This window comes from Monopterus albus, unplaced genomic scaffold, assembly GCF_001952655.1.
Source record: "Monopterus albus unplaced genomic scaffold, M_albus_1.0 scaffold78.1, whole genome shotgun sequence".
Classification (NCBI taxonomy): domain Eukaryota; kingdom Metazoa; phylum Chordata; class Actinopteri; order Synbranchiformes; family Synbranchidae; genus Monopterus; species Monopterus albus.
Window position 1 is genome coordinate 115,251 of NW_018127958.1, and position 25,104 is coordinate 140,354.

The 25,104-nt window shown below is 39.5% G+C and overlaps 1 protein-coding gene across 1 annotated transcript in view; it reads left to right on the forward strand.

Annotated features, from left to right (window-relative positions):
* Positions 1–25,104, forward strand: part of ctnnd2a (catenin (cadherin-associated protein), delta 2a) — a 228,182-nt gene that overhangs the window by 3,480 nt on the left and 199,598 nt on the right. Inside the window, exons 2-3 of the mRNA XM_020606459.1 lie at positions 17,801–17,866; positions 20,264–20,394. Coding sequence (XP_020462115.1) covers positions 17,827–17,866; positions 20,264–20,394 — 171 coding nt within the window. The 5' untranslated portion in view covers positions 17,801–17,826. The remainder of the gene's footprint in view (positions 1–17,800; positions 17,867–20,263; positions 20,395–25,104) is intronic.

A 25,104-nucleotide genomic window follows, 5' to 3' on the forward strand; every position in this document is an offset into this window, starting at 1 on the left:
TAAAGAGAGGACATAGTCACGTCAGGTACAGTAGATGCGGATTCCATTAAGGCAGAAATATGTGGGTATGGGAGACAGAGGGACAGAGAGAGAGGTGTGTGTGAATTCCTACTAGTGCATTTCTGTCACTGATTCTCCTCCTAATGAGCTCGCTGCAGATGGGACTCCCTCTGTCAGCCCGCTGTCTTCCTTCTCTCCTTCCACTGCATTATCCTCCCTCCTTCTCTTTATTGTTTAGTACAAGGGGAGACAAAGAAAGGAAGAAGGGAATGCTTAATGACAAAATGGAAGAGAAAAGGAATATGCAATGGGAGAAAATGCGTGAAGACAGAAGGGGTCAAAGATACAAAAGGGGGATTCACAGGAAAGGGGTAAATGGTGAGAAACACAGGGGTGATGGAGTGTGAACAACAGACATGGGGGTGGAAAATTAAGATCTAGTGACAGCTTGAGATGATAGAGAAGTAGAGAGGCTGAGTGAAAGACTAGATATTATCAAATCTTAGAAGTGACAGAAAGGTATGAAGAAATACAGCACAACAGAATGTGATGAGGAAAACCAAAGAACTGAACCATGTCAGAAATGAAAATCCTGCATATTAAAACCAATGGTATGTGTTTAGTGCAGGCCCTACATTGAGAGCAGTATGTCTACGTCTGCCTAGCCATGACATCATGTCTGTGCCTGCCACACTGTACTTGGTAAGCAGAATTAATTACCGGCTCAGCTAGCTAGGTCTGCCAGAGTTAATTGAGCATCAAAGAGGAGCCATAACTGGAGCACAGATCAGCTTGATTTCCCTGTGCAAAAATGTAGCTCCGAATTGGCTCGTGCATGTATGACTGAGTGTGCAAGTGTGCATGTTTATTCGTCTGCTTGTGTGTGTCATTGGGCCCTTTATTGGTGGCTCTCTGTCATAGTTCAGATGTGTGAGCTGAAGTGAAAGCATGAGAGAGAGAGAGAGGGGGGAGAAAAACGAGATGTGGCCTGCGTATGCAGCCGGAACCTGGGAGGTACAGATGGGTGACAAATGAAAGGAAAACCCTGAAGAAATGAGTGGAAATAAAAATGCAGGGTCACTGATTAACCTACAGATTATTTTCTTAATTATATGATTTATCTTTTTACTCACAGAAGGTCAAGCACTGGACAAAAAGAGCATTTGGGCTTTTTAGAGTAGAAGGTGGTGTCTTCAAAATACTTTTCCCCAGCCAACAAATCCAAAGATATTCGGTTTATCCTCATGTATGACAAAGAAAAGCATCAATTCATTACATTAAAGAAGGTATAACTCGAAAATATTGGTGTTTTTTGCTAATTTATTCAGTTGACAGTTGACTGACTAATGGTTAATTTAAGTGAATGGCTTAATGAGTATGGAAAAGTGTTTTGAACACAATGAGGGAATATGTTTTTGCAGTGGAGTACTAAAGCTGTTCTGGAGACAGTTTCTTAGTTTGTCCTTTAAGTTGTCACCCATTGGTATATTGTTGACTCCATCTTCGTCTCTTTGCACAACAATAGAGTATTATATTTCTGGCTGCTCAAGTGGAAAATACTTTGTTTGGTGGGATATGAACGCATGTGCCTTGATGTGTAAGTGAGAGTGGTTGTGTGTGTTTGTGTTTATTTCTTGTCTGTACTTTTAACATACAAGGACACAGTGGCATTGATGCGAATCACCTGAAATCAGGTCCAGCCAAAACCCATGCAGGCTGTAGAGTCGCTGCTAGCACTTTTCAGACCTGCTGTTTTGAGCTGCAGCTCCACAGTGGTCACAGTCTACAGAGCAGGAAAGTTATAGCTGCTACAATTCTGAGCTCCTGACACCTGCAGGCAAATACATGTAGAAATGTAATTTAGTTTTTTTTTTCCCAAAGATTTAGTACATTTAGGAAAGGAGAGCGAATCTAAACATGCTGATGTGAGAACTAAACCACTGCCAGACAACCATACGTTGTAACAGTATTGGCCTTGAAGACAAAGCTGTAATACCAGTTTTGGTTTTATTACCTGTTTTAGGGCAGATTTTTCCTTTAAGTGGGAACTATCTTTGAATATTACTAGCTGAACCTAAATGTAATGTGCTCTCAGCAGGGCTGAAATATGCTCCCCACATCATTGCCACAATGTCATTGCTATTACACTATTATGTGCCCCGTAGCCTCGGACTCAGCGGAGCCTCAGAAAATGTCAGGCCACATCTGAGGGTCCATCACAGCCTGACAATGGAAGAAGCCTCAGATGTTCAGGAGCCTCAGATGCCTGTGTCTTTCTGAGGCTCCATGGCAGTCAGAGGCCCTGGGGCACTGGGGGCACTGACCCCACTGGCCAGTCCATAATCCAGCCTTGTATCTCAGTAACCGACACATAGCACATCCACATTTATTACTCAAGATTGTCTGCAATAGTTTTTAATCACTGGATAGAGAGAATGGATTACTCATGTCAGATGTAACATCTACAAGCCCACTGTTTTTTTGTTTAGTTTTTTTTCCCCTCTGTATATTAGGAATGGGAATTTCAAGCTAAAGTGCTGTGTGATATTCACTGGGAACTTTGGGACAATTATTCAAAGACCAAAAGACATACTGACCTCGTTATCACGTTCTTTTCAGGCACCGGTAAAATCAAGGGAAAACAGGGGCTCTTTGTTTTTAAAGACACATCCATAGCTGTAGGAAATATTTGATTTTCCTAAATTTAATAACTGAATATTTGAAAATCATTGCCCATCCCTATTGTATACTGGGTTTAAGTGTGTGGCTTTGTGTCCACCTTCATCAATAGAGTGAAAAAGAAGAAAGTATAGTGAAAGAGGCAGGGTGACACTAGTGATCAGAGGTAATGAAAGGAAAAGGCAGAGGGTGAGAGGTGCTTTTGGGAAAAAAATGTCACTGCTACATGACATGCTAACTACGAACTTGGAGCAACCACCTGAAGGACACAGACTACATTTTGCACAGTCCGTAAAGAAGAAGAAGTAGAGTGTGAATTTAGCTGCGAGTGCTTTCAGCGTGTCTGATAGGAGAGGCAGCTGAAATAATGCTTTGACCATGGGCGTTTTATTAAGCTGTTTACTGACGTGTGTTGACACTGAAAGCCACATCCACAGATGAGCCTCCACTCCCGCTGTCCACATTACTTGATTTCATTTCACAGTCGCTGAGCTAACAAAAGCAGGTTTTCTGTCTAGCTACACATTGTGCTTTTCCTGAGTAGAGCTTGTCTCATTACAAGCTGAATTTGCTCTGTCCTAATATTCAACAGTTTTATTTATGCCTGTTTCCTTCTGTGGCTTCCGTTTTTTTATAGTGCATGCCTGACAACAAAATGTTTTCTTATAACTTGACTGTATACAGAACAGGTTAGTTTTATTGGGTGTTTTCAGATTAAAATACAAGTAAATCTCCCAAAGGCTGTAGAAAGCCACAAACCCATGAAGTTATTCAGGAATATAACAAGCTGAATATAAAGATGCATGTTTTGTTGTATTGCTGCTGGTGGGCTATGAATTATGCATTGGCTTCAGAAAGTATTCAGACCCCCTTTGCTTTTTACACACTTTAATGTGTTGTAGATTTAATCTGAAAGTAATTTTAAATTGATAAAATGTTCCCATTAGTCTACACTCAACATAACGACAAAGTGAAAACATGTTTTTAGATTTTTGCAAATCACAAAAAAGCATTGAAATACTTAATGCTGTACTTTATTGGAGCCCCTTTGGCAGCGACTACAGCTTCACATGTTCTTGTGCAAGTATCCACGCGATTCGCACACTTTGATTTGGGCAGTTTCTCCTGCATGGGTATAGTGTACAGAGCCCAACTGTGGCCAGGCTCTGGAACTGCAAGTGCACATTAATTTTACTCATCTGTCTTCTGTGGGTTGCATCTGCTATGTATAATTCATCAAGTAACTCTGTTGAAATTCGCATATAAATTAACTCCGATATTGTGCAGCTTATGAATTTCAAATGGAGTATGTACACAGTGGAACCACAGCTGTACATCAGATCTGCTTGCTTGTGAGAAATGGAGTGAAAAACATGTTCTGTGTTGGATTATTTTCCATCATGAAATGGAAAAAACAGGCTTTTCATGAACTGTTTGTGGATCAGTTTCTGTTCTGAGTCTGAGTTACGGTTAGAATCTACTGGTCAACTGTGGGGTATGTATCTTAGTTGCAGAAGCCAGAGATAGAGCTACCTGGACATGTCTGTGTCATTACTGCTCTCTTGTACAGACCAAACAGAAACTGCACTGACTAAGTATCAGACATGCAGAGGAGGTTTGGTTGTTTTAACCAACAAATGGCTTCACCTTCAGAGAGAGAGAGAATGACTGGTCATGCATAGGTTATAGGTTCCATTTTATATTATAAAAAAAAAGATTTTACAAAGTGATGATGTGGTATTTTCAAATGCCATCTGCTCTGTAACTTGTTCTGTCACGTGTTTTATTGTTACTTTTAATTTATTTGGCTTATTCCGTATGTGCCCTGTCTTCACGCGTTACTTCACTGGTTTTGATATGCAGTTATATTTGGGCAAGGTTTTCAGTTTTAATCAAACAAAACAACTTGCAAACACAACACTTGCTGTCAATTAAGATTGAAATCTGCCAGTTTTACACTTGAGGAAAAAAAAACTTGCAGATTTCCAGCAATGCACAGAATCCACACAACTTGCACAGACATCTCTGGTTTTATGCCTCTGTGCCAGTGATAGCTGCAGCTGGAGGCATTATGTTTTCAGGTTGTCTGTTCATCCAACTCATCCTTGTGAACATGATATGTCAGGAACTTCTTGAGGGAATTTCTTCATATTTGGCACAAGTGTCCACTTGGATTCAAGGATGAACTGATTAGATATTGGTTTCCCATTCCCATGAATTTGGCCGGTTGGTGGAAGCATACAGTTCCAGTGTGGTAATTCTAGTTTCCTGTTGTTTCTCTCTGTCAACTACAGATGGTGTTTGGTTGCATTATGTTATAAACCCGGCTGCTTACATGTTAGAGGATGGGGCATGAGTCAAACTAAAAATTCAAAGTGTACATCAAATGAATTTTTCCTAAATGTGATTTATGCCATTTTAAGTAGATATTATCATACATTTATGTACAAGTAGCCATCAAAAGGGGTGTATTTCAGATTTGACAGCTTTGACTGGCAGCCTGATACTGCGGTTGCACCTCTGGTGACTACTGAGGTTGCAAAATGTCACAAAAGCAAGATGACAACCCCTGTAGTCACAATAGTTTCCCTTTTGTATTTTGCACCCATTTTTTTCATTTAGTTTCAAATAAGTGCTTCAGTTTTTCAGCAATAATGTCATCACCAGCACCAATGTTGCTCCAGGGATCATAAATATCATTTTTGTGTGAACCCCCTTTTAGAAGGGGTCCCATGTGACAAGCTACAGTACACTTCCCTCTGTTATTATGCCACTGCTGGCCTAATGACTGGACTAATAGGGCAGAGACTTTCTCATAAAAACAAAACAAACAAACCCTCCACCATCACTGACTCTGGCAGGCTCTGGCTCTGCACCCTTAATCATTTTAGATGGTCAGTATTAGTGTTTCTGGAGTCAGTCACATTTAAATGACAGAGTTGTGATATTTTACTGTATGGCACTTAGATTTATTAATTATTATTATGTGTGCTGGATCAGGATTACCTCTAAGATGGTACCACCATTTTACTGCACTGTCCATTGATGAAGGTCAGAGGTCAGTTATCTACAGAACAGCATCCCATGAGCTTGATAAAATACACGCTTTAGGTGTAGATATTTTATTTCCTGGAAGCTGTTCTTCAGCTGATTTCAGTTCTCTTGGATCCTTATATTTCTATAGTTTACCAGGATTGCACACATATGGAAGATATGTCTCTTCAAATTAAGAAAAAAAGGCTTATACTTACCGTGAGGGTGCAAAAAGTGGAACACTGATTTCAACGTCGTCTTCCTTGATGCATGACAATTTTGTTGGATCAAAAGGTTTAATGAAACCAAAGGCAAGGTGAAGTGTCTGACTTTGATGTTATGCAGTTTCTTAGCCCTCCAGCACACCAAGTCTTAAACTGTTATGATGGGAGGGGGGAGTCAGGAGTGGAGGTTTTTAGATCCCGTCAGGTGTTTCTAAGCATTACATCATTTCTATTTCTTCCCCTGGAGGAGTATAGCAACAAACCCTGTTTTAGAAAGTGTCCATTCATTTCCCCCCCCATACAGTGTGATTTATTTTTTTTAAATTTTTTATGGGTCAGTGAACTAAAATTTCTGCAGACACGGGTACTGTACACACACACACACACACACACACACACACACACACACACACGCTCTATACAACATGGAATTTTCTGCAGCCATACTGCGCAGTGAGTCGAGTTCTCTCATGGTTATTCAGACACTGTTACTCTGTACAAGACAGCAGGAGGCCAGAGAGCACAGAGGTCTCCAACGCTTTGTGAAGCCGAGGCTCACAGCTGTCAGCCTCCTGCACAGCAACGGACACTCTTTGTCAGCTGACCGGTGTGGGCCGAGTAGAGACGGTTCCATGCTGTGATCGACTCATACGCATACTGTAGGTGCGCATGTGATGCACGCAGACATGGCGAACATATCCCAGGTCACACACTGTAACAGTTTAAGAAAACATACTCTCACTGTCTTATTTTCCGTGTTTGTTACAAACACCGCAGGCTAAACTGAGGGTAGGTCACCACTCCAGAGTGCCATCAGCTTCCAGTTGTAGAGAAACTGTGATAACATTTAACCAGGTTGCTGCAACAGCGTAGAGAACACTGGCCCAGTGCAGGGATGCTGGGAGATAATGGGCTAGTAGTAAAAAGAAATTACACTTTGTGAGGTGTACATCAAAGCATGGCAACCTGTTTTGTTTGATCAATAATAGACTAATACGACTACAGATAGTGTAAGTAGTTACAGTGAAGGTGCCATCAAGTGGCTCCAGAGTAGAATCTGCAGAGCATGCTGCTAATTTGACTATAAAGTGCTGTCATAGTTACTGTGTGTTGCTATTTGTATACTATTTCTCTGCTGCCAAGCGGTGGACAAGGAAGCACAATGCAGAAAACTATGAATTTAGGAAATGCATTTATTCAGAGACGCAGAAAACTATAAATTTAGGAAATGCATTTATTCAGAGACATCTAATTGAACTTGATGTTAAACCAACATAATGAACGCCCTCTAGTTTAGCCAATCACAATCAGTCAGACCAAAGTAAATGCTCAGATATTTATCTTAAAATTTAAAAAAATTTAACATGAAGTTTTCACAGTAGAGGTTGTGTGATTAATTAACGTGTGGCAAATTCATAATGTTAATTCTGACTATAACTTTTCTTGCTATACTGCTGGCAGATGTTTTTACTGTTGTGGCTAGCAGTGATTTAGTCACCGTACAGTTTGTGTGCTTGGTGGTGGAAGTCTTCCTTTTTCATCTGTCCTCATCCTTCTTCGGTGACAGATGGCTGAAAGGCAGTTTGTCAGCCTGGTTCTCCTCATTTGTGCTTCTCCAATTAACCAACCATTTTTCTGGTGGTAGCTAGCCAATTATCAACCTCACAGTCTGACTCTTTCATTCATGTGACAGACATTTCCTGGGGTGATCCATACTGATACCCTTTTTGGACATACAGTATAGCTAGACAAATAAGCAGTTTGTGTTGATTTTATTTAATTTTACTACCATGTCAAGACTGCATACATGTTCTATTCATCCCCATAATACATCTTTTTATTAAAATGACTCCACATCCAACAAGGCAGCATACAAGATAAATGGGCATCCATAGCACTGTTGATAATTATTTACGTTTTCTTTTTGTTAGTTCTATTCTCCAGCCTAATCATTGTTTACATTTTTGGCAAAAGTTTCATTCCTAATTACTTCTAAGCTTGATTTGTTGTTTGTTTTCTTGGCAACCATTGCTCACCAAGTGCTTGGTGATAGCTTGGCTCTTGTGTTTAGGCAGGAAGCTAAGCAGAATTACCCCCCAAATGCTTTTTATGAGTGGCAGTGAAGAAGCAGAAATTGGAACAGCGTCTCTGAAAGTTACATTGCAAACCATACACTCTGATCCTCTCTGTGTTTGGTACTTCATTAAATGTATTGGATTTATAATGAACTGAATGCGCCATCCTATCTGTGTATGTGCGTCTTTGTTTTTATGGAAACTTGTTTAGAAAGCATGAGTCAGGATTCAGGCAGAAACATTACCTAACCTCATTCACTTTATTCAGATCAGACAGAGCTCTTCATGTCTGGCTTTCAGTGTTTTGCCATACATACTTATTGAGAACTCACACATTGAGAGACGCACCAGCTTCCCCAACGCCTTTTGGCTTGTGAAAAGGGATAAAATGAGCTATTGTTCTGTTTGTGATTCAGTTATTATATAGAGATTAACACAATGGAGTTCCTTATGACATGTAAGGACTCTGGACCCAGGGAGAGCAAGCACTGAATGGTCTTATCGTTCTCTCTCTCTCTCTCTCTCTCTCTCTCTCTCTCTCTCTCTCACTCTCTCTCTCTCTCACTCTCACCATCTTTCTCCCTTGCTCACCCTATGTTCCTCTGTTTCACTGTCTCTTATAGACACACATACTTTTGCACAATGTTTTGCACTTATTCAGGTTCTGTCAAACAGCAGCAATTATGGCTAAACACGGTGTGTGTGCACACACATTTACACATCGCTCAAACATTTGTCTGGTGGAATGTGTTCAGTGGCTGATAAGGAGGAGAATAGCACAGCAACATAAAAAAAGAAATGCCAGCACGGCAACAGTTCTTTCACACAAACACCAGTGCCACACATTTGAACATTGCATACATATTTATATGCATACCTTCACATGCCAGGCATCCACAGTCGCTTTATTATATTACTGGTAATGATGGGACAGAATCTGTATGACTGGTGCTGCAGCAAGATGTTATAGAGCTACAAAACAAATTAGACCTTTGATGCCCGTTGATTTACATTACAAAAGCATAAACAGCCTCCAAATACAGCATTTTCAGCAGAACTATTCTCTAGAGAAGGTGATTGTCTCCGAAGAGAGCACATGACAACAGCATATAAAAGAAATGAGAAATGTCAGGAAAGGCAAAGGAATGTTGTAGGCTGGTAACTGGAGAGATGAACACTGCGAGTGATTGAGAGAGAGAAAGAAGGAGGGAAAAGTGTGTGAGCGAATGGATGATGTCATTTTGGTAGGAGTGAGGCAGCAGGGTCCCAGTGGGCTCTCCCTTACTCTGACAGATGTATGTCATCTGAGTAGGATCAAACACAACCAGCAGGAAGACTTTCAACTCTAAGCAGCTGGAAGAGCATGAAAATAACATCGAAGCCGTTTGCGTGTGCCGCCGCCTCCATGTGTATGCTTGTGCATGTGGGTCTGAACTGCTCACATGCATGCCTCACATATCAGATGGCGGCAGTACGTTTTTAATGTGGTATAGTCTTTCTGTTTGCACAGTGTCGGTGAAATTTGATGAAGTAATTAGTCTAAATTGAAGTAATACTGGTACAGCCAGCAGGATTTCTAAATGTTTCAGTGAGAACAGCTAGCAGGATTTCTAAATGTTTCAGTGAGAACTAAACATTCAACCTTATCAGTTTTCAAGATTTGCAGGAAATATCTGGGGAAGAAGGGATTATATTAGATTTCAGTGTCTCTATCTTCCATCCACGCCATACAGAATCACAAACTTTCAACAGGTGAAGGCAGCTCATTTCTTTATAATCATCCATCAACATAAACTTTCTTCTTCTATTTGTGTTCTGCTGAATTGTTGTGACATTTTATATAACTGTTAGTTTAGTGCAAGCATTTGATGATGTAGATACCGCTAATAAATTGAGATCCACGCTGATCATGTGGTTTTAAAGATCTTATACTGAATAGCTCTCACCATGTACAATGTTGACGGCAATATGTGTGTATGTTTATGCTTGCAATCACTGTCACCTCATGTAATTTATACATGTATTAAATGTCAGGGCTGCGAGGGATAGGATGTGTGGATGTGTTCCCAACAGCTCCCGGCCTCTCTTATCCAGCTGTCAGGGATATACTGTTCATGTCACGCCACACACAGCCTTGAAACTCTGGTTTTATAGGTTTCATACTGTGGTGAGCTCTACAGCCAACAGAAGCCTCAGCTAGAGATGGAAATAATAAAGCTTTATAGTGCGGTACCAGTATTATAAAAGGGAAACTGCTGCTGAAGTGGAGAAGCAATATGTGTATCTTTGAATTGAATTTGCTGTGGAAAGGGTTTAAAATTGATCGGTATTAAAATGGCATGAATTATATTTTGAAGAAGAAAAATACAATCATGAATGTGAACCTGAGTAACATATAATGTTCACAACATTTATCCTGCCAGTCATTTTAGAAAATTGAATGTCAAGTGCACATTGACTACTGCACATCCTGCTCCCATGTAGCATACATTCTCTTATTATATTCTTATATATTTTTATTATATCTCTGCATTTGCTGCTTAAAGTGCCTTAGATTTTGTTACTTATTCATCTACTTTATATTTCATTTGTATTGTGTGGCATTCATGTGGACGGCAAAGTAAGAATTTCCTTGTACAGGAAAACACGCTTCCTAACTGTGCATATGACGAATAAACACTTTGACCTTTATAGGTTCCAGTTTCTGCTTCTGCTGCTGCTTCTCTTCCGCCTTCTTCTTCTTTTAACAGCTGGTATCTCTAAAATATCACCAAGTCATGGGTGTTTTATTCAAAGGCCACTAAAAATAGCCATTCTTGTCAGGAATCCCTTGGGGGAGTTTTTTTCCAAATTTGACATACACGTCCACTTGAACTCAAAGATGATTAGATTTTGGCGGTCAGTGGCCATGGTCATAGTGACCTCACATCTGTCCCAAATCCATGAATTTGACTGGTTGGCTGTGGCACATAACTACGATGTGGTAATTCTAGTTTGCTTGTTTGTTTCTATTGTAGATACTAAAGATTTCAAAACTATGAAATGACATGGAATTGTGTAGTAACCACAAAAGTGTTAAAGCAAAATATCTCGTATTTTAAGCTCTTGATGACAAGTTTGTGCACTATTGGCAATATGTTAATGTGTATCATGAGGTTGTCACTTGGGATGACTTTGCAACAATTTTACATGTGAGCAGGTCTTCAGGGTATCTGTGAAGGTCTCTCTCCATCTCTCTTTTTCTTTCTCCTGGTCATCTCCTTTTACTTTTCTACAGTTTGACTTTTACTTTTTTTTTTTTTTGCTTCTTTTCATATTATTTCTCTCTTTTTCCTATATCTATCCAGCTTTATTAGAATACTGACTTGTCAATTTCTAGCCCCCACTCCTGAAGAAGCTTGCCCCGTTTATTTAGAGCTGGTGGGGTTGGACAATTAAATGCAAACAAGAACAAACACAACTGGAACCAATATCAGAAGGGAAGCATACATTAGTGAAGAGGACACACTGATTAAAGTGTTGTGTTTGTGTGTAGGAGTTTCTGCTTGTATCTTAATATGCTCATGATTACTACAGTATTTAAAACAACAGTCAGATATTAAATGGTCACCCTTTGGTCTTCTATTTCATTGTCCCCTTTGGTCCGCTCACAGAGGAAGGCACTCTTTTATTAGATCACTGGAGCGACTCAGGCCTGGTGTCTTAGAGATAACACCCAAGTAAATGTTGGCCCCTGTCCCATTTGAGTGCCATTCATATCTTATTATACAGGACAGCAGCTGATGACAATCAGGTCAGGGTTACCAGCTGAACCTACTGTACCCTCATTGTTCTCTGTCTGTGTAATGTCATTTTCTCTGTCACACATTTTCTCAGTTTTCCTCTGCGTGTCAGCAACAAGTTTTTAAAATGATAAATGATGGTGATGCTCTAATAGCACTTCTTCCAGTGCAGTCCTGCTGTCCCTCCACTTTTTAGAAGTGCTGCCAATGCATGTCATCTCCAGCATTAACAAAAGTCAGTCACTACGATGATAACTGCACAGATATGGGTGATGGGTGACCTAATTAAGAGGGACATGCAGTATGTTGGCATTCTCCTTGACTTCCAAGTGCTTCAGAGGGATAACATGCTCATAAAGTGTATGCACGCATAAGTGTAGGTTTAAGTAAACTGAATAATTTCATTCACCATATACAAATCTTTCATCATGGTTGTATCAAAAAGGGAGAGACATGGGATGGGAAAATTATTATGGTAGATTCCTCTACTCACTTTTCTAAAGTAATAGACATAAATATTATGTATGATCATTAACAGTCTTCAGTTGTGTAGAAGTGTTTATGTACTCAGAGTTTTTCATTCACTATATAAAAGGCACTGAACCATCTCTGTTTCATGAGCACAAGAAGAGAAGCATTGCAGTAATGGTGCTTTTCAGCACCACAGACAGCTCCAGGATATGCCTTCATAGCAAACAGCTGGTGTCTGCAGTTACAGTAATTTTGCAACTTTTATGTCCAACATTGGCTGATCACAGCCTGAGTTCCACTACAGGGTCGCAAAGAGCCAGCCAAAGCCTCCTCATTATTTATGTCAATCAATTTTCCAAATAGCAAAATGATTGTTTTGGAACTATGTGCTGGCAGTAGTGAGGCCAGACTCTCCTCTCAGTTACATTAATGAAGAGTTTTGAATTGCTTGACGGCCTAGGTCTGAACTAGCCACATTATAGGCAGGGGAATAATGGTGGCTCATTTTTTAGGGAGGGCACACTACCTAAAATAACAAATATGATTTTAGATAAATACACACTAACTTAAAATGATTACATTTAGTTAATTATGAATAATTATCATCAATCATCTAATTTATTTTGATGACTTGGTGATCTTTTGCCCATAATGCTGGTCTGCAACAGTTAATGGAGATGTTCTCTGTGTGGATTAGAACATCAAGTACAGTGCCATAAAGAGTAACTGCATGACTGTGAGAAGTAGGGAGGACAGAATATTTCTTTCTCTCAAATGTCTCCCTGAAGGAGTGTACTAATATCAAATATTTGGGAAATTGTTTACTTGTTCTCATAATCACCTTTATTTGGCCAAATATGTTACACACAAGGAATTTGTTTCCAGTACAGAACTGAACTCGTCAACTCACACCGAAGGCTCTAACCATTGGGGGCCAACGTCTTGTCCAAGGATGCTTCGACATGTGGACTGCAGGCAACTCTCCGGTTGGGAGACGACTGCTCTACCCACTGAACTACAGTTGCCCCACTTTATTTATTTTATAATCAATCACAAGTCAAGGATAATAGTTCTGAGGTTTAAAGTAAGCTTTCACTGTAGTAGCTGCTGTTAGCTTTTGTCCTGATCCTTCTTGCAAGTTAATATGTTTACTGCTATAAATGGATCTGGGGACATCAATACATGCATACAGTGAGGAACAGAAGTATTTGAAAACCCTGCGATTTTGCAAGTTCTCCCACTTAGAAATCATGGAGGGGTCTGAAATTCACATTGTAGGTGCATTCCCACTCTGAGAGACAGAATAAAAAAAAAAATTCAGGAAATCACATTGTATGATTTTTAAAGAATTTATTTGTCTAGCACATTAGTTCAGGGACTAAGCGGTAGAAAATGAGTGAATTAGACTTGATTGAAATGTCTGGCTTTGGGAGTTTTGATTATAATGTAACTCATTAGCTGTGTGCACTTTACCAGCATCTCCAAGTGCTCAAATAATAATCATCCTTAACATATGTCTAATAATGCTAATGTCATCAGGATGAGATAAGGCTGAGAAAATGAAGAAATAATTAGAATGTCCACACCACCTTTCCCCAGCCAATCACTTTTGATTTCCAAAGACTTCTTTACCTTTCAACATCTATTCCCAAAGTCTGGCACATACAGTATAACTGACTGGATGATTGATGGCTCAAATTTCCCTCCATGTAATGTCTAATATTAGATTCTGAATAATACGTAAGTCAGTCTGCACTGCTGAGAGATGGATGGCATGCACGGTGCACATGTAGACAGTTGCGCACGCACACCACATCACAACTCAAAATGTCTTGTATATCTGAGGGCAAGCATGCAAACATTTTAACACACAGTACAGACACACTCCCTGCTAAAATAGATACAATATTCTCTCCTGTAAAATATGTATGAAATGAAAAGATGAACACAAAACAACCAGAGCTGGTGCAAAGTTCAAAGATGCTGCAGCACATGTTGCCAAAGTACATTTTAAAATGTGTGGATCCTCTCTTGTCCCTTATTCCTTATTGTTCCTTACGAGGACCTTGTACTGTATATCATCTTCATTTTTAGATTTTAGACAGTAATCCTCTTCTGTCTGACAACCTCCATTTTAAAAACCTCAACTGATCCAGGATGATTGAACTGTTATGTTTTCTTCTGTGAAAATGAACCAGCTCAGATAACCATAATAGAGGTGATGCCAGACCACAAATTGAGGCTGGAGGTGGGAGTGGATCATGGCTCCAGCAGCCTCAGTGATTCAGTGACTCGCCCCAGACAACTGTGATCTGATGCTTAAAGCTTGTTTTGCTTGCTTTCAAAGCCCCAGTTCAAGCAGTCCACAGAGACTTGTTGTTGTGAGCAGACAGGCACATCAAGCAGATCAAACTCACCTAACTATGTTTCAAACATGGAAACATAAGTTGTAACATGTCTGTCACTAAGTCTTTCTCTACTGTTTGACATGTCTGGGCACATCCAAGCAGATCAAACTCACCTAACCATGTTTCAAACATGGAAACATGAGTTGTAACATGTCTGTCACAAAGTCTTTCTCTACTGTTTGACATGTCTCCAACCCCAGAACCCTATACCAGTGTTAGCTCATTTAGTATAATCAGTCAACGTGATTTATTGCTGTATTTACAGGACCCTTACAGCTGACTGTAGGAAAAGTCCTATATTGCTAACATATTTTCTATTATTTCAAACTACCCACTAAACTGGAATGAGTGCCCTCTAAGGTGGCCCCGCAGTAGAGCATACCTATAAAATACCACTATATGTGACAATTTGGAATGAAGCGCCCTCATGGGTGTCCTTTCATTGGAAGAAAATGTGATAGGGCCCCCATAAGCAAGAAACATGATAAAACACCCATAAATGAAGAAGATATAATATAGGTCCCGATGAGTTGCCACTGTAATGATTTATAGGTGCTCTTCTACTTAAAAAAGTGGCATTTAGGATGTTTCTGTGTCTAACATAGTGATGTACAGGTTTGGATTTGGATTTCAAAGACAGAAAGGTACCCCATGTGTGAGATGTGTCATGATGTGTAGTGAACAAAACGCACAATGAGGTGCAACACTCACTTTGCATGGTTCTGTTTATGGGTCAGTGCTGTGAGCATTGTAAGCTTAATCATGACAACTTATGAGATAGGTGACATACTGTAGCAAGGCTTTTTGAGATTAAATATTATGTACTTACTAATGGATGTAGATTGCTTTATTTTTATGGTACTGTTGTTTTTGTATTGTAATTTATGTATAAGTTGGTTGTATGTAGTATAACATGCAAAACAATATACTGTACTAGTAGGTAGCTAGCCAGACACATACAGTACTAGCCATCTCCATATGAAATATCTGGTATGAACTGAAAATCAGTTATAAGGTGTAGTAAAATTGTTAAGGGAACCAGAGCATTCTTTTCTCAAACGTGTGTTTACAACCCATTGTAACTCATGGATTAACTCCCACTTGTAGATTAGCATTGGGTCATCCTGTGATTAGAGAAACTGAAGCAAAAAGACAATTGCAGAGAATTCAAAAGGATCTGCAAATCCAGCTAGAGACAGTTTTTTATTAGGGTGAATCCAAAACTGCAGCAGTAAGGAAGCAGATGAGGGTACAATGCCTACATAATGTCCTGTTTTTTTGTGTTCCAATAATTTAATTAGTCATTTCAGGCCATATGAACAGTCTCTATGCATGCTGGGAAAAATGTGATCAATAAGCTGACTGGATTTTAAATCAATTTAACTCTATTTTTAGGATCCTAATTAATCTCAGTTGCAGCAAATGTTTATTGGCAACCAAAGGATCTGTTGTAATCTACAAGAAAGACAGTACCTATTTGTGTGCTCAGTCAACACATATTAAAAAGCATGTACCCTTATAAAAAATAAACACTCAAACACAGCATGTTCATGGTGCAACTGCCAAGATAATTGTACTGCAATTTACCTGAAGCTGTCTTAAAATGCTTTTGAAAAATCCTGTAGAGTGAACCAAGAAGAATAGAAACAAACAGTAACAGGATAAGTGAAGGAAGCAGAGGTGTGGATCACCACAATGCTCTCACTTCTACAATGAGTAGTGTATAATCATCATTTTTGGGGGGGTTGTGCAGGCATCTGCCTGCAAGGTGTACCTCTGTGCACAGTATACAGAGTTGAATACATTGCTTCCTTGACTGCTTGTTTGGCTCTCTTAGCTTTTTTTTCCTTAAGTGCTTCTTGTGTTGTTTATGTGTTGTCCCCTGCTAAATGCTAGGTCCTCATGCTGGCAAACAGGAGGCTTTGTCTGAGCTTTTCCTGTCTTATCTAGACCCGAGTGAAATAAAATGTCAGGCCAGCATTCCTCCTCAGTTCAATGGGAAGCCACACACAACTCAAATCAGACAGAATGCGTTGTAATTAAATGTGTCCCCAGAGTTACAAAAGCCTCCTCTAAGCTGAGGTTCCTGTTACATTATACCCTGCAGGATGTAACACATCTATGCAATAGTAGCTCAGCCATGCCAGCTAACAATAGTCTAGAAAGAATGCTGGGGTGGCAGAGTATTGTGACATTTGATGGCAAATTTTTGTTTTGGTGCTGGGATTATTATTGCAGCAGCCAGTATACAGTGAGGCATCTAAGCAGTTTTCTGAACACAGCACCTGTCTGGACACTAATTGGAAAGTGTTTGTGCTTTCTTTATACATGATCACTGGCTTTCTTAGGCAATTAAATGGCTCAGCGTGTGTTGTTGTAAGCAGTCACCCTGGTGATAGCTGAGACCGGAGGCATTATATTTTCAGGTTGTCCTTCCGTCCGGCCTATTCTTGTGAATGCGGTATCTCAGAAATGCCTTGAGGGAATTTGTGGACTCAAGGGTGAACTGATTATATTTTGTTGGTCAGAGGTTAAGGTGACACTGATGTCTGTCCCATGCCTGTGAAGTTGACTGTTTGCAGGGGGCATACAAACGTGAAGTAGTAATTCTAGATTATTGAAGTGATTCAGATGATTGAGCCTACCAGAATACACTCGTATGTAATTTCATTATTTTTTTTTTTTCCTGGATTCTCAATTGTAACTGTTCCTCAGTGTAGTTCAATGCAAAATAGCCACTTGAACAGCAATAGTGTACCAGTCTGCATTTATTCAGTCAGTGTCAATTTCAAAATTTTACAAATTACAAAATAGCACACAGTCAGTGGATGCAGACAATGTAATCTGTCAAAACAGGTTTAACTAATACCGGTGTACTGGCATGGATTACTGGCACAACTAAATGGAATTATGCCATCATCAACATTATTAGTGGCGCCTGTGATTGTCCTGCCACGAAAAATGTCTGTCATGCCCGTTTCAAAATACAGTAAGCCTTAGTGCTACAGTCATAACTGGGTGGTTTGTGGAACCAAAACCAAACAACCACAGAGCAAAAGTGTTGTCAAGGAGCCACAGATTAAATTATTTTTGGGGCATAAGTTTATAGGTTCATTCTGCTCTGGCAGGCCAGGACTCCAGGTCATTGCTGGAGATGTTTACTGAAGAAAGCCACTGCAGGACTCCACAAAGGGGTGAGATAAGTCTTTCCTCCGCCCGCTAACTTGCACATTTTGCTGTCTCATTCAAGAGAAATGTAGCAGTCAGCCAGCTGGTGTAATATGGCCTTCACTGGGGCTCTGGTTGTTCAGGAGCCAAACTCTGGTGACTCATCTCTGCTCAGGAGGGGAGATGAGAGACACAGAAGTGGTGTTTGTCAGTGAGAGTGAAAATTACCATCTGCAGGCGATCTTGCTAGCCTCTTATTTACTGACACCACCCTGTCTGGTCTGCAGTCTGTCTGCTGGCTGGCTCACTGGCTGATAAACCGAGTTTTTGATTTGCAGGCTGCCTGGATCTTTACTGTTTACTGTCTGTGTACGCTGAATGTCTTGCTTTATGCTAATGGTTCACTTACCCTCTGCATCTGTCTGATTAGCTGTCTCATGACATTCCAGTAAATAACATTTGCTCTCACAAAAAAAAAATTGAATAAAAAAAAATAATAATAAAGACTGTACTTTCACTGCTGAAGATGCACCAGTGAGTAATGTGCTGGTATAAGTATCACGGTGTTAAATGTGAAGCACTGAGACAAGCAGCATATTTTGAAGTAGAGATCCCGTCCCTCACTCAATCAGCTCATCATTTAGTCTTTTACTGAAGTTGCAGTATTGACAAAATCCTTTCTCTGGGGGCTCTTCTCACTAAAACTCTGATTAATTTCCTGATTTTTTAAATTTTTTTTTTTAAACTCTCTTCCTGTCAATAGGCTCTTAGAAAGAGGCAGAGATTTTTGTTGATATTTTAAAACGGTATCATAGAAGTAAGGTAAAAGTCATTTTTGCGGTAGACAGATTGCCATTTACTGAAGAAGTGAAGTGGCTGTCTCAACCTTTAAAGAACTGAATTAAGACAGAACAGTAGCTTCAAGGCCATTAATTTCAACTTGGTGTCAAGTGGCATTCCAGAGCAATATAGCCTATTCTTTTCCAAATTTGATTCATTTTTTAAATAAGAACAATGATTCTGGAACTATAGTGACCACTGTGCTACAGAAAGTGTGTTTTCAACTACTGTCATCTAGGATTAAGCTGCAGGCCATCGAATCACACCTAGAGAAATGCAATCCAGAAAACATCAATGTCACAAAATCACTTTATTATATAATCATGAAAATTTAATTAATAATAAGTAGTAGACAGTGTCTATGAATGACAGCCTCTCTGTAGCTGAAGTATAAGCACTATATCTGGGCATGGAGCAGAAAATATTCTAGTGTCAGTGTTTCTAGCACTCTACTTCTACTGCTGCCCGCAGTGCACCATATAATAGATAGCTCAATTTAGAAGCGTCAAATGATGCATCTATTATCACTCTCAGCGTATCCAGACCTTATGATAAAGTGCAGCAAAACTAAACGACAGAGCTATTCATCCAGGACTGATGTTGTTTTGTTACAGTTTGTAAAGTGGTGTTGATGTTGGTTGAAGACGCAAAAGTGATTTTTTTTTATTTTTTTTATATATGAATAATTGCAAGAGACTCATCTAATTGAAATGAATTGTCAGTTGGAGACAGCACTTTCCTGTATCCTGAATAAAGAATTACAATCATGATAAGTGGGGTATCACATTTTAAAGAGTCTATAAGGGCCCCTTTTTGTGACATACTGGTGGGGAAGATGTGTGACTCTGCATTTGTGTGTGTTTATGTGTGTGTGTGAGAGAGAACAAAGCATAGTGGGGACCAGATGTCAGTTAATGTAAAATCCCCACGAGGAATGAAAACATAAGTGGGTGTTGTGTATGGTGGTGGTAGTGGTGGTTGCGATGGGGTGAGAGAGTCAGACAAGTCCCGACATCTTTGTATAATGCTTCTGCAAATTGTGTTCACCACATTATTAGGTAATTCAAGGATGGTTTAGCTACAGTAGCACTATGCCTCATAGCATAAAAAGCAGCACATTATTGCAAATGTTGCTGAGTAAAGCAAATACAAACAGAAACGTCATCAAATCTGGAATTGAACTTAAGCTGATTCATAATTAATTCCTAGGAGTGTTTGTCTTTTTTTTTTTTTTTATTATTATAAAACACAGACTTAGTTTGTCTGAAAGGAGGCCCACAGTGTCTGACATTCAGACACAACTACTGTTTATTTTAAGCGCAGATTAAAATTAACAATATTCTTAGACAATTTAAGTCATTTTAAGTCATGTATCATTTTTGTGTTCAGACCTGGCTTTGTTATGACTGAAAAGAGACGTAAACTGTGATGCAAATTGCCACTTGGTGTCTAAATTGAGGAAAACTGAATTTGTAGTTACTTAATTTGAAATTCAGATTTGAGAATGAGCAACTGCAACTATACATCAGAGAGAACTGAAAACAGCTTAACAATAATTCTTTTTCTTTGTGTGTTAATATTAGCAATGCCGGTTCCAGAGCAGCCTGAGGAGCAGGAGCAGGGGGCCATGGTTCCCTCTGTGATACCAGCCTCTAATGGAGACAGATCTGAGACAGAGACCACCTCCTCCATCCTTGCATCAGTCAAAGAGCAGGTATGCACTCTCCGGTGTATACGTCTGTGTCAAACATGTGCCAAACCTGTGTTATGTTTACCTTTGATAAATAAAAGGCCGGTTTTTGCTTAGGGTTCCCTCTCTTTCTCTTGCTTGTTCCACTTCTTTCCCTTCATAGCCCTGGAACAGCTTGCTGAGGCGGGACAAGAGCTTGTTACTGTTAGTGAGCAAAAATGGTGTTCTGCTGCTTTCAAGTGTTTAAAAGAAATCAAAGACTGATTGATACCAAGGGAATGCAAGAGTGTAATGGGTGGAAATGATGGAGATTATGGGGCGAGAGCTGTAGCCAAGTAGACAATAGTAAGAAGTAATTAAAATCAAGGAAATTAATTGACAGGAGTGTTGGAAGGTAGCTGTAGCCCTGTAAGAGGGCAGGTCATGCAATGATGGCACCTGGTTTCAGGTTAGTATGAGGAAGGGGAAAGAATAGAGCACATAGACTAGGGAAGGAAGAAGAGGCCAATGGGATCATGTACAGTATGTCAGGGTGGGTAGGTCTAGTGTGAGAGAGGAGGAAGATGGTTCAGAATAACATTAATGATTTACATGACTGTCAGGCGAAGGGAAGAGAGAAAACAAGAATGAAAGAGACAGAGAGAATAGAAAGGTTGTGGGTCTGATTAATACAAGTAGAAGGTTTACTATAAGGCAGGCATGTGTGTTTTGTTAGTTTGCACAGTTAAATCACTTGATGTCTTTATGAGGAATGTATATTAAGGATTTACAGCTAATTTTCTGTCGCTAAATAGTGAAATTGTGTATGTTTATATTTTCTACGGAGTCGCAGTGGGGTTTCGCACTAGAAAAACAGAAGAAAAGTGGCACCTCAGGAATTTGCACATTTGGTCTCCTGCAATGTGTATTTTAAGGCTTTCATATTCTGGGATGCAAAACTAAAGGAGGAAAAAGTGGAAGTATAAGAAATACTCTCAGTGCCTGATTTTCCACGACTGTGACAGAGGGAATTGGGGCTGAAATGTACTTTCTACTGTCCCTCTTGGTCCACCTGTGCATAATACAGTCGTGTCCGTACAAGGTGAAGCACATTCAAAATAACAGAGCTGCGGCTGTGCTCATTTACATCATCAGTGTCGGTAAGTATGGCTCTAAATTGAAAAATTATGGTGCTGTAATATTTTCCATGCCATGATTTGCGACAGGTTTAGTAAATATCCTCCAAGTATTTATTTTGTACTTAATTGAAGTGTAAAGCAAAGAACTTCACAGACAAACATGAAACAATGAAAAGACACTGCGAGTCCCGAGTCCCTCTGAGAAACACCTCAAGTTCATGCTAATTGTATTTGCTGATTTGTGTTTAGTCTTGGGCATATTCCTTTGTGTAATGGAATGTTGATTCATTTGGATTTAGTTCATCAGCAAATGCAATACACCATATACTTGATTTATCATTTTGCCTATTTACATTAACTCAGAAGTTGTCCTTAATTTAATACCAATTTCCATTTACCCTTACTGGCCAAAGAACAAGTGCTGAAAACAATTTAAGCTTTTTTCCCAGCTTGCACATGGCATTCATTTGTGTTTTTTATTCTCCACTCTATAAACAATTTCAGTGCTTGGATATTACTGAATCACTGACGCATGGAGGGTTTAGTAAGATCCATGCACTGGATGAGTTTTGAAGAAGCTCTCCTCTACTGTTGGGAGAACAAATATACAGAAGTTGTCCAAAAGCAAATGCATCATATGTAGTTATTTTGTTCAGTCATCAGAAAGAACAGAAATGCTTTTGCTTTCAGGTTCAAGCAACTTGAGATTTATGTTACAGTAGACAACATACTGTACTTCTCATTGGAGATTATTCACTACAATCATAGTATCAACTTGCACTTTGCCAAAGCTTGTATATAAATCAGAAAGCCCAACAGAAAATCTGCTTCATTTGCAGATAAATGTCAACTAGCTATCTCTCTAGTTACATTTTTTTTTCAGGTTTAACGGCTCATGTACTGCAACAGTTGGAGACATCTGAGTTTCTTAAGATGTTTTGCATGGTGTTGCATCAGGTCTCGTTTTGCCTCAGGAGAGCTCCACAGAGACCAATTAAACAAATCCTGATTTGCTGTACAATCTATCGGTTTTTTGCATATTTGTATTTAGCTGGGTTAAATCCTCCTGACGTCAGGACTTAACCAGACCTGAGCTTTTTATGTCTGGTTGCCATCTTTTAATTAAAATAAAATGACATCTGTCTTCCGTGTTGGTTGTGTTAGTAATTTATTAGCATTTAGTTAGAATTGCTGTAAGGCACTATTTATATGACTTATTATATTTTTGAGTGCTTTATGACATCAATTTTCTCTGTTTTTCTACCCTACAATTATAGTCTCCAACCTATGAGAATATGGAGGACAATTTAAATGATAAATGAATTTAGTTTTTACCTTTTTCTCTTTGATTAGACATACTGAAGAGACAAATCACTGATGTTTCAATGATTATTCAAGGGCATGCACTGTAGTAAGAGGAATCAAATGAGATAAGCTATCAAATGCTGAGTTATAGTAATGTCATAACTCTTGCAAAATATACAGTAGGTCATGTACCAATTTACAACTAGTATGGATATTGCTGTGCATGGTCATCGCAGAGAGGTTGGAACTAATTACCATCTTGAACTGTTCATTTTACAGTACTCTAGCATTATGTGAGTGTGTGTGTGTGTGTGTGTGTGTGTGTGGCATCTTCTAAAATGGACCCTTAGAAATCTTATTTGATAATGGAAATGTCTAAAACGCAGTCCTTAAATATGGAACTAATTTGCAGTATATGGTTAAAACCACTGCCTTTAAAGGATAACTGCAGTTTTAAAGAATTAATACATTTTTACTTGCTATATTTCCTTTAAAATTGCGTATTATGCCTCTACAGATTGTGCTAATTTTGCTATCATTACCTCCGTTGTAGAGAATCGGGGAATAGAAAAGTTGTGCTAAACAAGCATCCCTGGGACAATTGGTTGGCCTCTGAGGGAGCTCAGAATAAACATGATTTCAGTCAAATAATTTTTCACACTTATCTCTTAGTCTGAAGGAAAGCAAAATACAAGATATAGCTATCTGAAGTGGCTATTACAGCTAAGATAATCTTGGTCGCCCTGGTCATTAGGTCAGCCAACAAGTTGACCCACATATATTGTCCAATGTAGACAGATAACAACACAAACCAATCAATCAGTCACATGATTAATGACATTATATCCCCCAATGGTGATGATGATTGTGATCAGGCCAGGAGAACCTGTGCATTAAATCACCAGTGCTGCCAGGCAGGCTGCCAGGGATGAGACAGGGAAGAGGTCTGCTAGATTTATGGATAGATATAACTGCATATCATGAGCATGGAAGTGAAAAAAGGAGCTGTAACTGTAGCCATCACTGTTGTCATCTTTCAGTACTTTCTCCTCCCTTTATCCATCTACAAAAGCTCTGCTCTTCCTGCATGGTGTTGAACTACACTGTCATTCTGCCTTGAGTTTGTTGGATGTGAGCTGCAGGTATCCATAAACCACTGGGGTTATCAAGGGTTCACAACAGATGGAGGCTTTGCCTGTTTAAAAGAAGCATGGTCTTTTTTCTGAGCTGAGAGGGTAATGTATTCAGTCTTTTAGACTGCCACTTATTCTTCAGACTCATTTTCTTTGCTTGGAGTTTGAGTGCATTTCTTTGGCCTTTAGAGTGAGCTGAAAAATTTTCTTTGGCTAATATGCTCTTACTAAGCTAACTAGGTTTACTGCTCTGGTCGTTAACTGTGCATATTCCGATCACTTTGACAGCACTTGCAGAAGTTGCTTTAAAACTTTTTGTGTAGTTGTCTGTGTGTCGTTTACAGCTTGCTCTAAAAGTAAATTTGTGAGTGATTTGTGCATGTGTGTACCCTAATAAACATTTCTGCTTCTCTGCCTCACTGTCCATCTCTGCGGCGCCTATCCTCCCCCCCCTCTGTCGATACTCTTGTTTGTTGCTGGGGGTGACAGCTGTGTTTTACAGCTCATGTCAATGAACTCTGGCTCAGGGTCAGAATGATGGAGAAGAATGTAATCATCCTGCACACTCATGACTATCAAATACAGGAAAAATCGGCAATCAACTGAAATTTTAATGTGTCACAAACAGATGAAAAACACACATTTTTTCAGCTTTCAGTAATGTTTTGAAAAGATTTAATAAGGCTGTGGAACCTGAAATTTGTGGCACAGAAGACTTTGTGAACTTGAAGCTTTCTTGCTTCTATAACACTATTGAGTGAGGCTGGCCTTTGACCTGCAAAATGTGTACTCTGTCTGCTGTAGCAGTGTCGCTTTACAGCTAGAACATTGTGTCAGTGGTTTTCTAGCTGAAAATTGGGTTCCATGCATCTTTACTTTGAGTGTCCTCAGTGTCCTTCTCTGTCTTTTTCACTGTGTCAGTGTGGGAACAGATCATTTAGCGACCATGCACACATTCTGAGCTCTCTGTGTGTGTGAGACTGAACTAATTATCCATATTCATTCTGTGCATGCAGTATAGCTGTGTATGGGTCTGTGCTTGCTTGACTGCTTCTCTTTCTGTGTGTGTGGATGTCTATAAAAGTGTGTAAGTCATGTGGATAAGTACACTGTAATATAAGAGACGGTTGTCTGTTAGATAAGGAAGACATCACCCAGCTCTGCCTGTAAACACTCTC